The sequence below is a fragment of the Sminthopsis crassicaudata genome, chromosome 2, assembly GCF_048593235.1.
Source record: "Sminthopsis crassicaudata isolate SCR6 chromosome 2, ASM4859323v1, whole genome shotgun sequence".
In the NCBI taxonomy this organism is placed as follows: Eukaryota; Metazoa; Chordata; class Mammalia; order Dasyuromorphia; family Dasyuridae; genus Sminthopsis; species Sminthopsis crassicaudata.
Window position 1 is genome coordinate 368,126,527 of NC_133618.1, and position 12,872 is coordinate 368,139,398.

At 45.5% G+C, this 12,872-nt stretch overlaps 1 protein-coding gene across 3 annotated transcripts; it reads left to right on the forward strand.

Moving 5' to 3' along the window:
- The first annotated feature begins 355 nt into the window (after window positions 1-355).
- LOC141556644 (creatine kinase B-type) lies at window positions 356-6,927 on the forward strand. 3 transcript variants are annotated; one of them, XM_074291093.1, is made up of 8 exons: window positions 356-495; window positions 1,466-1,670; window positions 2,103-2,257; window positions 2,540-2,672; window positions 3,618-3,789; window positions 5,319-5,442; window positions 6,078-6,267; window positions 6,537-6,927. In XM_074291093.1, the coding sequence occupies exons 2-8, from the start codon at window positions 1,478-1,480 to the stop codon at window positions 6,713-6,715; spliced, it is 1,146 nt and encodes a 381-aa protein (XP_074147194.1). In that variant the 5' UTR covers window positions 356-495; window positions 1,466-1,477; the 3' UTR covers window positions 6,716-6,927. The 3 variants fall into 3 exon arrangements, with proteins under 3 accessions (XP_074147194.1, XP_074147195.1, XP_074147197.1); XM_074291094.1 differs by having other exon boundaries at window positions 383-495; window positions 1,495-1,670; XM_074291096.1 differs by having other exon boundaries at window positions 399-576.
- Window positions 6,928-12,872: the final 5,945 nt, after the last annotated feature.

Genomic DNA, 12,872 nt, shown 5'->3' on the forward strand with positions numbered 1-12,872 from the left:
CCCCTGTTATCTGGCTGTGCTTGACTTGACTGATCTCTAAAGCCTCCTCCAGTTTCCAAAGCCCGGGAGATGTCCTCCCATCCCTTCTCGTGTTCTCATACTCTCCCCGCCCTCCCCTCCCCCAGCCCGCGGCCGCCGGCCGAAGGGAGTGGGAAGGCGGGGCTCGCGCCCCTGTTTGAGGAAGGGGCTCTAGGCTTCCCTCCGGGGGAGAGAGGGGGAGGGCAGCGGATCCCGGAGGGTAAACAAAATGGAAGGCATCAAGCTGCTAATAGACAAAGACAGCGGGGAGACTCCCTCCCGCCAGGGACCAATAGAATGAATGGGATATAAATACCGACCAATGGGAGGGCCCATCCTGGCCTCTATAAAGCCGGAGGAGGGTATCGCTTCTGAGACTCGGTGACTGGGCTCCGCTTAGGTGGCCTGAGATCTCGGTGCAGCAGCCGCAGCATCTTCCGAAGCTCCTTCCCTCCGCGACCTTCGGGAACGACCGCGGTGAGTGGCCGGCCCGGCGCCTGCCGCGGAGCTCCTGCGGCTCAGCCCGACGCACCTGTTCGTGGTTCGGCACTGAAGCCGGTGTGATTGTGATTGCGTGTGTCCTGGGGGGTGCTGGACGGGGCTCCCGTCTGTTCCGCGGGGGTCCGCCGGGAGCTGCGGCGTCCCGGTCCCCTTTGTCTTGCCTGGCTGGCTGCTTTCAGGATCGGGAGGGGGGGCCGCTCTGGGGGGCGGAGGTGATAGCTGACGGAGCCCGGGGGACGGGAGGGGGAGCGGGAGGGGGACAGCTGCTGCCTCCCCCACACCTCGGATTAGCGCGGGGCGGACTCTGGGAAGAGAGGTTAGTTTTCTCTGCCTCCTGATTCTCCCGGGATGTCGGGGGAGCGCCTCCGGACGGGCATATCTCCGGGAGGTGAGGCGAGCCATCAGATGGCTGCTGCTGCAGGAGCGGGTGCTGTGGGACCCAGGGCGGGTCTGCATTCCCTCCCTGCCTAGGCTCCTCTCCCCCATCTTCCAGCTTTCATCTCCTCCCTGTGCACACCCTCCCCCAGCTCCTCCCACTCCAACACTGGCTTGCAGACACTGCGGAGGAAAAGATGGGGAGAGTGGGGGTCCTTTCCTTAGGACGCCTCCTGCGTACCCTCCTCCCGGCTCCGTCCTGGCCAGCAGGCGTTGGGTCCCCTAACCACTACCCATCTGCGGGGCTGCAGGGCTGCGGCGGCTTTGACCTTGGGAGGGCTGCCGGGAGGAGGAGGAAGAGGTGGGGGGAAAAGGAGAAGGGAGGGGAGGAGGAGGCAGCCCGGCAGTCTGCGGAGTGGCTTTGTACATTTTGCTCGGGGCGTTGTCGCAGCCTCCTCCCCTCCCTCCTTCCTCCCCCCTCTCCCTGCGGCTGTGACTCGGGCTCCCAGTAGGGGTGCACGAGGAGAAGCTGGGGGCTGAATGAGTGACCTTGTCCTGGTAACCCTGCCAGCCTCCTGCCGCCATGCCATTCTCCAACAGCCACAACACGATGAAGTCCCGCTGCTCCGCCGAGGAGGAGTACCCCGACCTCTCCAACCACAACAACCACATGGCGAAGGTGCTGACACTGGAGCTCTACTTGAAACTCCGGGATAAGGCCACATCCAGCGGCTTCACTCTGGATGATGTCATTCAGACCGGCGTGGACAACCCAGGTATTGCCTCCCTCCCCCACACCTCGTCCAGGTTTAATGTCCTCCCATCCTGGCTTTCTTTGCCTTGCACACCCTCCTTAAGTCCTCAGTCCTCAATAACTGGGAGTAGTCTCTAAATTGTGTTCTTCCGAGGGAAGAAAAGTGCTTTTCCCCAACTCCCCATTTTGAGGATGAAAAATGCCTTTAATCTATTTCCCCACAATCTCGGATAGTGTACTAGGGCACACTAATTACAGGTGGAAGGCATGTATTCCATTTTTCCCAGTGGGTGAAAATATTCATGTCTTTACTCATCCTACCGGGAAAATTTTACAGCAAGAATACAGACCAAGAATCTGGGTTCAAATATCACAAGGCCACATGGATCACGAGGGGCCCATATTTTCCCGATCTAGACTCCTTTCTACATCCTCTGCCTTTCCCTCCATGCAGGGCACCCATTCATCATGACTGTGGGCTGTGTGGCTGGAGATGAAGAGAGCTATGAGGTGTTCAAGGAACTCTTTGATCCCATCATTGAGGACCGCCATGGTGGCTACAAGCCTTCAGATGAGCATAAGACTGATCTTAACCCTGACAATCTGCAGGTAGGTTGCTCCCTCCTCCCCCCCTCCCAGTCTCTGGCTGCTTGCCCTTATATGGCTCTGTTCTTAAGCCTCAACTCTGTGCTAAAGGGATTAGCCTATCCCAAACCCTATGCGGATGGAAGTGACTGGGGCTTGGGAGGGGGAAGATGGATACGGAGGTGATTAAGCTGTCAGGTCAGTTGGGGTGTCCGGGACAGGGTTCGAGGGAAGAGTCATGAGCTAGCTTTGAGGCTAAGGGTTGCATTGGGAGCTGTACCCGAATCTTCATTTCTTTACCTCCAGGGTGGTGATGACCTGGATCCTAACTATGTGCTGAGTTCTCGTGTTCGAACTGGTCGTAGCATCCGGGGGTTCTGCCTGCCTCCACATTGTAGCCGGGGCGAGCGCCGTGCAGTAGAGAAACTCTCTGTGGAAGGTATTTCCTAGGAGGGGTGGACCAAGCTTCCTTCACACCGCGGCAGTAGGAAGCACTCCAACGGGACCTATATTCTCAGCTCACCTTGAGCACTTTATACTGATGAAAGTGATAGTCCTGTCATCTCCTCTATTGAATAGGGACTTAGCCCATGTTAAATCTAAGCTAGAATAATTGGAAAATTCTTTGGAAGCCTTAAGTGGAAAGCTAGAGGTGCTGCTGTCCAAAAGGTGGTGACCCTGTATGGCCAGATGCAGTATTGCGGCAGGCAGGAAGACTCCCCCTCCTCCCCAGGGTACTGAGAAAACTAGATAGCAGTTCATCCCGTCATTGCCAGGGGCTGTCCTTGGACCTTGAATTCAGAGGTTCCTTCACTAGCATCTTCCAACAAAACTAGAATTCTGCAGCTTTATTCAGCAGGGCCCCCTCAGTATGTAGTCATTTTAACTATAAATTCTACATTATTTGGCCACCCACCCTCCAGCTATATAATTTTTAGAGTGGAAAAGGGGAGAGGATAATCCTGAAACATCCCAATGAGAACTGGGTCAGCTGAGTTGCCTTAAATTTCCCTGAGGGATTGAAGATAAAAGGCATCTGGCCTTGGGAGTAGTCTAAGTTCAGACTCATTATGGCAGGTGTCTGAGATTCTCACTTTTAAGGCAGAAATCTTACTCCCCTCCTCTCTCCCTCCCCAAAATAAAGCCATTGAAATGAGGCCCTTTTTTTTTTTTTTTTCTTTCGTCAAACTTGTCCCAATTCCCTAGCCTATGGCATTTCTGGTTGTGGTCAGCAGAAAATGACAACAGCATGGGACCAAGCTGAGGTAACCTGACTGAGTGCTATTAGTCCCAAAGCTAGGGGCAGGAGCGTAGGGGGATATCTGGGTTTCCATCATGGGTCTTTTGGTGTGTTGTCAATAACTGACTTCCTGGTTGCCCACAGCTCTGGCCAGCCTGGAAGGTGACCTGAATGGGAAGTACTACGCCTTGAAGAACATGACTGAGCAGGAACAGCAGCAGCTGATTGATGACCACTTCCTCTTCGACAAGCCCGTCTCCCCCCTCCTCTTGGCATCTGGCATGGCCCGAGACTGGCCTGATGGCAGGGGCATTTGGTGAGTGCCAGGCCTAGAACTTGTAGGGACTCCAGCAATCTTTTATGATGAGGAAAACCTGAAGTCTCCAGAGGAAAAAGGCCTGTAGTCTTAACCCCCCCTCCCCCAACACTGCCAAAAACTAGATTTAGAGTGCTCAGTTGGGCAGTTGGGCCTGGAGTTTGATCTTGGTCATCAGATCACTAAAATTCTGTCAGCCTCTTGTTCCTGTAAAAAGGGAATGGATATTAACCTCAAAGCACTTGGCAAACAACCCTTGACATGTTGCATAAAATGCTTGTACAGAAAATGCGCTCAGTCCCTGCTAATAGAAATTTGTTAAAATTGGGAAGCTGAGGCCTAATGAAGCACTTTAAAGAGACACCCTTCAATCTTCACACCCTTCAATCTTCACCTGCTCAATACTTGGACACTAGACTGGAAGGAAAGTTAAGGGGTTTAGCCATACCCAGACGAACTTGTGCTTTTGCCTGCCTGACTAGCACACCCAGCTGCTGCCAATATGGCACCTCAGGTTCCTATGGCAACCATGTGACCTTGTAGGCCTGGATGAGGGTCCTGTGGGGCTTGGAGTTGTGACTTCCACTTGCCAGCATTTCCATTTCAAATGGATTATTTATAAGGAGTTCTCTAAAGAAGTTAACTGAGGGCCAGAGATGGGCTCCTTCCGACCAGTGACCAGAGTCCCTTAGCATATTACCTAGATTTTGCCCCCTCAGCTGGGCAGCAGACTTTTCATAACCTAACTTTAAAGCACTACGTTTCCTGGCTCACTGCCAAGAGTGCTGAGATGACACCTAGGTGATCTTGCCCTGCAAGCTCCATACTGACTTGACTACCAAGAAATACAGAAAGGAAAAAACTTGTTGTCCCTCTGCCCCCGGTCCATTGGTCCAGGCCTAAATGCTCTGTTTAGCATTAATTTAAAATACTTCTCAAAATTCTCTTCCCCTCACCTGCCCTTTTAGGGATGGCAGTTTGTGCTCTGGATCTTGTAAGCCACACATCTTTGCCCTACCCCCCACTCCTGCTATCTGGAGGTGTTCTCCAGATCCCCTGTGACATAGTTAGCTGTATCCCAGCAGTCAGGTAGCACTGGGGAGGAAGAGAAGGCCAGGACTGGTTTAAGCTTTTCCTCCTTGCCAAGGCAGGTGGAAGGGGGGGAGGAGGTGCCAGCTTCCATTGACCTTCAGGGAGAAGGCTGGAACATAAGCTTTTTGTCTCATCTAGCTTGCTACACTTAGGGAGCCAAGGTCATGGCCATGGTCTTTCTTTCCTGAGATCTGGGAATTCTTTGTGCTATCCCTGATAATAAAGTGATCTTGTCCAGTTCATTTCCTGTTCTCTCCCTCCTGCCTTCCCTAAATTAGGGTAGAAAAAACTTGAACTGCAACACAAGACCTTATATATTTGTATATTGGGTATTTAAAAACATTGTAAGAATTCTGTAGAACATTGTAGCTGCATTTTTTTTTTTTTGTTCTAATCCTTAAACATGTGCAACCTAGAACTCTGGTTTCTGCCTTTAGGCACAATGACAACAAGACCTTTCTGGTGTGGATTAATGAGGAAGATCACCTGAGGGTTATCTCCATGCAGAAGGGAGGTAACATGAAAGAGGTGTTCACAAGGTTCTGCACAGGGCTCACCCAGGTAAGGGGGAATTGGAAAGAAACCACTTGACTAGAGGCAGTCCCATAGTCACTGTGGCTTCAGGTTAAAGGGTGATCCCTTAGGTCCATCTCCTAGCCCCCAATTAGAAAATAAAGTTTTGTAATTGGAGCTGATCCATTTGTCCTCTGCATGGTTATGTTCACCATATGGGGAAGGTAGCGCTTTTCATAGGCTCAGGGTAGCCATAGCACCTGCTTCTGACGTTTGCTCACCTGATGGCCAAGAATTTGCTGTCCCTTTCAGAAGTAAAGTTAGGCTTTCACTGCCTCTGGGGGAAATGACTTGGTAATTGGCATCTGCTTACTGTTGTTACCATGGCACTGGTCCATGGGGACTTGCTTCTGACGCCACTAGGCTCCTTCCTTTCTCTGCTTCTACCCCCTGGAAGAGAATCTTCATGTTCTCTCCTTAAGGGGTTCGGTACTATTCCCCAATTGCCTCATAGGGAACCATGCCAACAGGGATGAACAGCATCCCTTGGGATCCTTCTGCCTCTGAGGCTTCCAGCTCTAATCATTTGCATTGGATGTGGGAAAATAGGCTTTCCGGACTTTATGGACTAGGGGGAGACAACATTATGTGGGCTGACTGGTTATAATTCTTACACGTTTTAGATTGAAACCCTTTTTAAGACCAAGAACTACGAGTTCATGTGGAACCCCCACTTGGGCTACATCCTGACCTGCCCCTCCAACCTGGGCACAGGCCTGCGTGCAGGTGTCCACATCAAACTTCCCCACCTGGGCAAGTATGAGAAGTTTGGCGAGGTGCTGAAGAAGCTGAGACTGCAGAAAAGGGGCACAGGTATGTACAAGGGGAGGGCAAGGTCAGGGAATAGGCTCTTCCTGTCTGACTGAGGAGGGAAGTGGATAGGATAAGGCCAGTGGTTGACAGTAACCCCTAAAAACTAAACCAGATTTGCCCCCTACCATAACAAGACCTGCAGAGAATAAGACTTCACTTTATAATAGCTGAGACTTATAAACTTCTTTACAATATCAGGATCAAGGAGGCCTCCATCCCTTGAACTGTACTGGTACCTGAAGGCCTCTAATACCCTGTTCCTTACACAGGTGGAGTGGACACAGCAGCTGTGGGTGGTGTCTTTGACATCTCCAATGCTGATCGACTGGGCTTCTCAGAGGTAGAGCTGGTGCAGATGGTGGTGGATGGTGTGAAGTTGCTCATTGAGATGGAGAAGCGTTTGGAGCAGGGCCAGTCCATCGATGACCTTATGCCAGCCCAGAAATGAGCAGTTGGCCCCCTGAATTCTTCGCTTCCTAATTTATTGGATGAATGAATAACCACCATCCTTCCTGCCTGTGGTGCCCCGGGGGGGTTCCGGATGCAGCCCACCTAAATCATGCTGTAGAGAAGTCTTCCTTCCATCCTTTGGTGTTAGAGTTTTATTTTTTGATGGCTGAGATTGCTGAATGCTGAAATAAAACTATTGTTTTGGCCTGACTCATGGCCTGGATCATGTTATTTTCTTCTGACCCCATAGGATATATTCCAGAGAAAGGAAAGTTGCTTTAGTGTAAGCTGATTTTTGCATCCATGCCTGGGGTACTCTTCCCTGGGCATCCTTTAAATTTGGTATTTTCTTTGGCTTCCAGTAATCTTTTCAACATTCTGTAATTTACTTCATCTATAAAGATGTTTGCCTCCATACACTGAACTGTCACTTTTAGACTTTGCATTTCCCATATCTATCCTTTCTCCAGTACTGGGTGAGGGAAATTCATCCAGGCTTACTTAAACAAGGTGGGAATTTGCACTTAATAGGATTTGGTTAAAGGAAGTGACATACGGGCTTTGAAGCCTTCCAAGAGGCAGAGGTGGAGAGTATTCCGAGAACATAGGACAGTTAGTACAAATGTGGGAGATGGAACATTATGTAGTCATTCTGCCACAGGAGTTGCTAAAAATCCTATGCAAAAATCTTAATCCCAAGCCCATAGGGATGTAGGAGAACTACTCTTGGTCACAGAAGGTGATGAGGATTGGATTCCAATGGAATTGCTTTCAGACCAATCATTCCACCCTTACCTCTGGGAGTGATACACCATAAATATGTATTGACCTTGGAAATAGCAACTGAAGCTTACAGAAAGAGTTGCAGTTTACAAGTTTAGTGGAAATGTTGCATATTAGAAATTGAAAGTTGTGCTCACATTGTTCCTTAATTGTGGTACAATTGAGCGTTTTCAAAGTAGAACTGGAACTAAAGGATGAGGATTAGGAAGAATATGTAATCTGAAAAGGCTTGGCTGCAGCCAGGTGAAAGCCAAGTTCCTAGCAAGAGAATTTGCATTTTGTTCTGGAAGCTATGAGGAACCACTGAAAGTATGATTAAGAATTGCTTAACCAATTCAAAGATGGAAAGGATAGAAAAACTTCCCTTTCAAAAACCTCTTCTGGATTGTATTTTGGATTTGTTGAGTCTTGAAATGTTCATTAGATTTAGGTAGCACTGGAGTTACTGGCAGAGATCTGGACATACACATTCAAGAGTCATCAACAAGGAAATGATTATCAGCTCCTAGAAGAGAAACTGCTAAAAGCCATTGTTTTTCCTTCCCATCTTCTTTAGATAACCCATGTGATTCAGAAGATGGGAAGGTAAGCTAATAGCCCGATTTTCTTCTACCAGCTGAGACTTCCTCACATGCCAAACACCCTGCTTCCTTACACTTATTGGATTCTTTTCACCACGTTTAGATTCCAGAAACAGCAGCCTTTCTCTCCACACCCTTTTATCCTTACTCTCTTTGGCTTAAATATGTCATGTCTGCATTTTTCAGTCTTACTCCCTCAAGACCTATTGCTTGGGAAGAATAAAGAGCTGGGGGATGGTGCTGCCAGAACCAAATGTGACTCTGGTCTCAGTTGCTCCAGGAGTCTCTATAGTCTCTAAGGTTCTGCTCAAATCCAATGTAGTGAATGCTTATCCACTAAATTTGGAATTTAGACAACCTGGATTCTTGTCCCATTCACAGCACTAACCCTGCTTTTTTCTGTAAAATTAGTCTTAACTGTCTTGCAGGATAGTTGTAAGGAAAGTCTTTTTATAAGTCATAAAATTCAACTCTTAAACTTCCCCTGAAACAAAGATCCATCTTTTTAATAACAATTCTTCTTTCTGCTTTCCTGAGGCTATCACAGTCTCAAGAATCAAAGTTGGAGTTCACCCAAATGACAAAGCAGTGACACCTGGGAAGAGTGAGTGGGCTGTGACATGTTGGCAACAAAGCACTTTGCAGAGAGATGCCAAGAAAGGATGGCTTCAGAGCAGTATGACTAAAACAGGAGGTGGGCTGGTCATGTAGGAAGAACAAGAGATGATGGATGCTAAGCATCAATTTACCTGAGGACAAAGATTGGGGCTGCACAGGATCAAAGTGTCTATATCCCTGAACTCTCTGACCCATCCTAGCATTGGTACTCCACCTCTTGCCACTTTTTTTTTTTTTTTTTTTTTTAATGAGTTCTCCCTCTTTCCTTCAAAACAATGACAGATACTGGATAATTTTTGGCTTGCATTTTTATCATAGTTCTTAGCACTGGGCCTGGCAAATACCCAGAGCTTAATAAATGCTTGTTGCTTGTCTACCTTCACTTACTTAAGTATAAAGGAGTTATCAGTGTTAGTCTTCCTCTGGTCCCTCGAGTACCTGCTGGCTGTCAGTGAATCTTGGGAACATTTTGCAAGCTCTGAGAGGGACCCCTGGGGCCAGCACTAGGGCCAAAAGGACCAGCTTAGCTAAAGGCAGGGAGCCAGGGCAGATTGGCCTACTAGGTAAGGAGATTTTTCTTCTACAATTAAATTCACTATCTATTAGGGCACAGAGGGATTGTCAATCAAGTGAATCAGAAAGCAATATGATGATTGCTATCATTATTGATCTATCGTTACCTTATTAACAAAGAGTTGGCTAAGGAATAATTTCTTTTTTTGGCATTTTCTTTATGGCATTTTTCCCAATAGTTTTTTGCTTTTCCAAGTACATGTAAAAATAGTTTTCAACATTCATTTTTGTAAAACTTTGTGTTCTAAATTTTGCTACTTCCTTCCTTACCTCCTCCCTCTCCAAGACAGAAACAATCTGATATAGGTTAAATATGTGCAATCCTTTTAAACACATTTCTATATTTGTCATATTGTGCATGAAAAATCAGACCCAAAGGAAAAAAAGAAACCACAAAAAAGGAAACAAATAGGTAATAATATCATGGTTTGATCCACAATTGGTGCTCATAGTTCTCCCTCCAGATGTGATGGCACTTTATATCACAAGAATGACTGCATTATTGAGAAGAGCCAAGTTGATTCTCGTATAATTTCTTTGTTCTGTGAACAATGTTCTCCTGGTTCTGCACTCAGTTCATCAGCACTTCACTCAGCATCAGTTCATGTAGTCTTTCCAGGCTTATCTAAAATCAGCCTGCTCACAATTTATTATTGTCTTATATTACCTTCATATACCATTCCCCATTCCCCAGTTCATAAGCATCTACTCAATTTCCAGTTCCTTGATGACAATATTCTTTGCATTTTTTTAAACTATAGTTTCCCATTTTCAAAATATATGCAGATAGCTTCGAACATTCACCCCTGCAAAGCCCGGCTCCCTTCCCCTTTCATCTCCTCTAGACAGCAAGCAATCTAATATGTATCAAACAAAGGCAACTCTTCCACACATATCCACATCCATCACACTATACAAGAAATATCAGACTAAAAAGAAAAAAAATGAGAAGGAAAACAAAGGTAAGCAAATAACAACAAAGGTGAAAACACTATGCCTTATCCACCCTAAATCCCCAGTCCTCTCTATGATCCCAGATGGCTCTCTCTCCATCACAAGTAATGGCAATATTCTTGGGAAATAGTCTAATGACAATGTAAAGGGAGTCTACAGAGAGATGAAAGCAAAGCTTCTTGAAGCCTGGAATAGGAACAAGACCCTGACTTGGGCATATTCTACCAAAAACTAACACAACATAAAATGGAATCTGGGTTAGCAAAGTACAGGTTCAAAGAAGAGAAAGTGATAGATTTGGTGGGGAAAGAGTTGGTTAGAAGGACCAGGGAATCCTGGGAGAACATATAAGAAAGGCATCATATAAATGTGGGAAATAAGTTTTTAAAAATTGCACATGTTTAACCTATATTGGATTACTAGCTATCTAGGGAAGGGAGAGAGGGAGAAAAACTTGGAACACAAGGTTTTGCAAGAGTGACTGTTGCAAATTACCTTTGCATGTATTTTGAAAATAAAAAGCTATTATTAAAAAAATTTTAAAAACAAGAATATCAAAAAGAAAAGAACAGCATATAGAATAATTGAAAGAACACATCAAGGAATCAGAAAACCAGAAGACATGTCGAGTCTCATGACAAATACTGACTGTGATCTTGAGCAAATCGTTTCCTTCTTTGGGCCTTAATTTTTCATCATCTGTAAAATTCAGAGGTTCAGAGGAGAAGAATTTGGGGAATTCTAAGGAGGTAAATCTAGAAAGGGAAAGAATTGAGCTGGGTGCATGAATGAGAGCTGGAAGAAGGGCACCTCTTAGATTGAGCATGATTCCTTTCTCCTTTGGCCTTATTTTCTTTTGACCTACCCTGACTTGTGTCAGGTGTGTGTGTGTGTGTTTGTGTGTGTTTTCTCCTGTCTTGCCTATAGTTTATGGGCATGTTGTATAGACTGGTGCCTAGCCCAAATCTGCCTGGCCCTTGCTTTTTCCCTAGGGATGGCTAGATCCTGACCTTAGAGCTGGGTCAGGGATGACTGGGATACTGCCAGAGGAGGAGGGGTAGTGGGAACATTCTGGAATTGGTCACTATGACCTCTCTCAATTTGGTATCCATCACAAGAGAAAGAGCTCAGACAAGGGGGTTGGGCTGCTTCTGGGAGGGCTTCTTTCAGAATGGTGGATCATTTACATGTCACTGCTGTAACTCGGGAGAGAATTTTTTTCCCCCAATATTATTTTTCCAAATATATGTAAAGATAGTTTTAAACATTCATTTTTGTAAAACTTTTGGGTTCCAAATTTTTCTCCCGTTCTCCCTTACCTCCTTCCTTCCCAAGACAGCAAGCAATCTGATATATGTTAAACAAGTGCAATTCTTTTAAACATTTCCATATTTGTCATGTTGTGCAAGAAAAATCAGATCAGATTTTTGAGGGGAAAAAAAATCATGAGAAAGATAAAAACTAAGCAAACAAACAACATAGTTCTCTTTCTAGATGTGGATGGCATTTTCCATATTAGGGCAGAATTCTTAACCAAACAAAGAATAGATATGATCATAAAAGACAAACTAAGACATTTAAATTATGTAGCATTTAAAATAAATATATATATTTTTTTCCCCTGAGGCTGGGGTTAAAGTGACTTGCCCAGGGTTACACAGCTAGGAAGTGTTAAGTGTCTGAGACCAGATTTGAACTCTGGTCCTCCTGAATTCAAGGCGGTGCTCTATCCACTGTGCCACCTGGCTGCCCCTGCATTTAAAATATTTTTGCAACAATAAAATTAATTCAGACAAAATTAGATAAACCAAAAAATGGGAAATAGATTTTCCCCAAATACGGCTGATAAAAATCTGATATTCATGACATATCAAAAACTGAGATAACTATACAAGACCAAGAGTTGCTTTCCAATATTTATATATGTTAAATACAATATTTGTATACATATTTATACAGTTATCTTGCTGTACAAGAAAATTTGGATCTAGAAGGAAGGAAAGGTAAAACTGAGAAAGAAAGCAAAATGCAAGCAAATAACAGAAAGCGTGAGAATGCTATGTTGTGTTCCACACTCTGTTCTCATGGTTTTCTCTGGGTGTAGCTGACTCTCTTCATTACTGAACAATTAGAACTGGTTTGAATCATCTCATCATTGAAGAGAGCCACGTCCATCAGAATTGATCATTTTATAATCTTGTTGCTGTGTATCCTGGTTCTGCTCATTTCACTCAGCATCAGTTCATGTAAGTCTCTTTAGGCCTTTCTGAAATCATCCTGTTGGTCATTTCTTACAGAACAATAATGTTCCATAACATTCATATACTACAACTTATTCAGCCATTCTCCAATTGATGGGCATCCCCTCAGTTTCCAGTTTCTTGCCACTACAAAAAGGGCTGCCACAAACATTTTTTGCACGTGGATCCCTTTCCCTCCTTTAAGGATATAAAACCAGTAGTATATATATATATATATATAACAAAAATGCACAGTTTGATAAGTTTTTAAAGGAGCAATATTCTTCACCCCTGTTTCCACATAAGTTAGGCTAATTTTTCCTTAAAAGATATTGAGAGACAGTTGAGAGTACAGTGAATAGAGTATGGACCTTGGAATCAAGAGGACAAGATTTCAAGTTCAGCC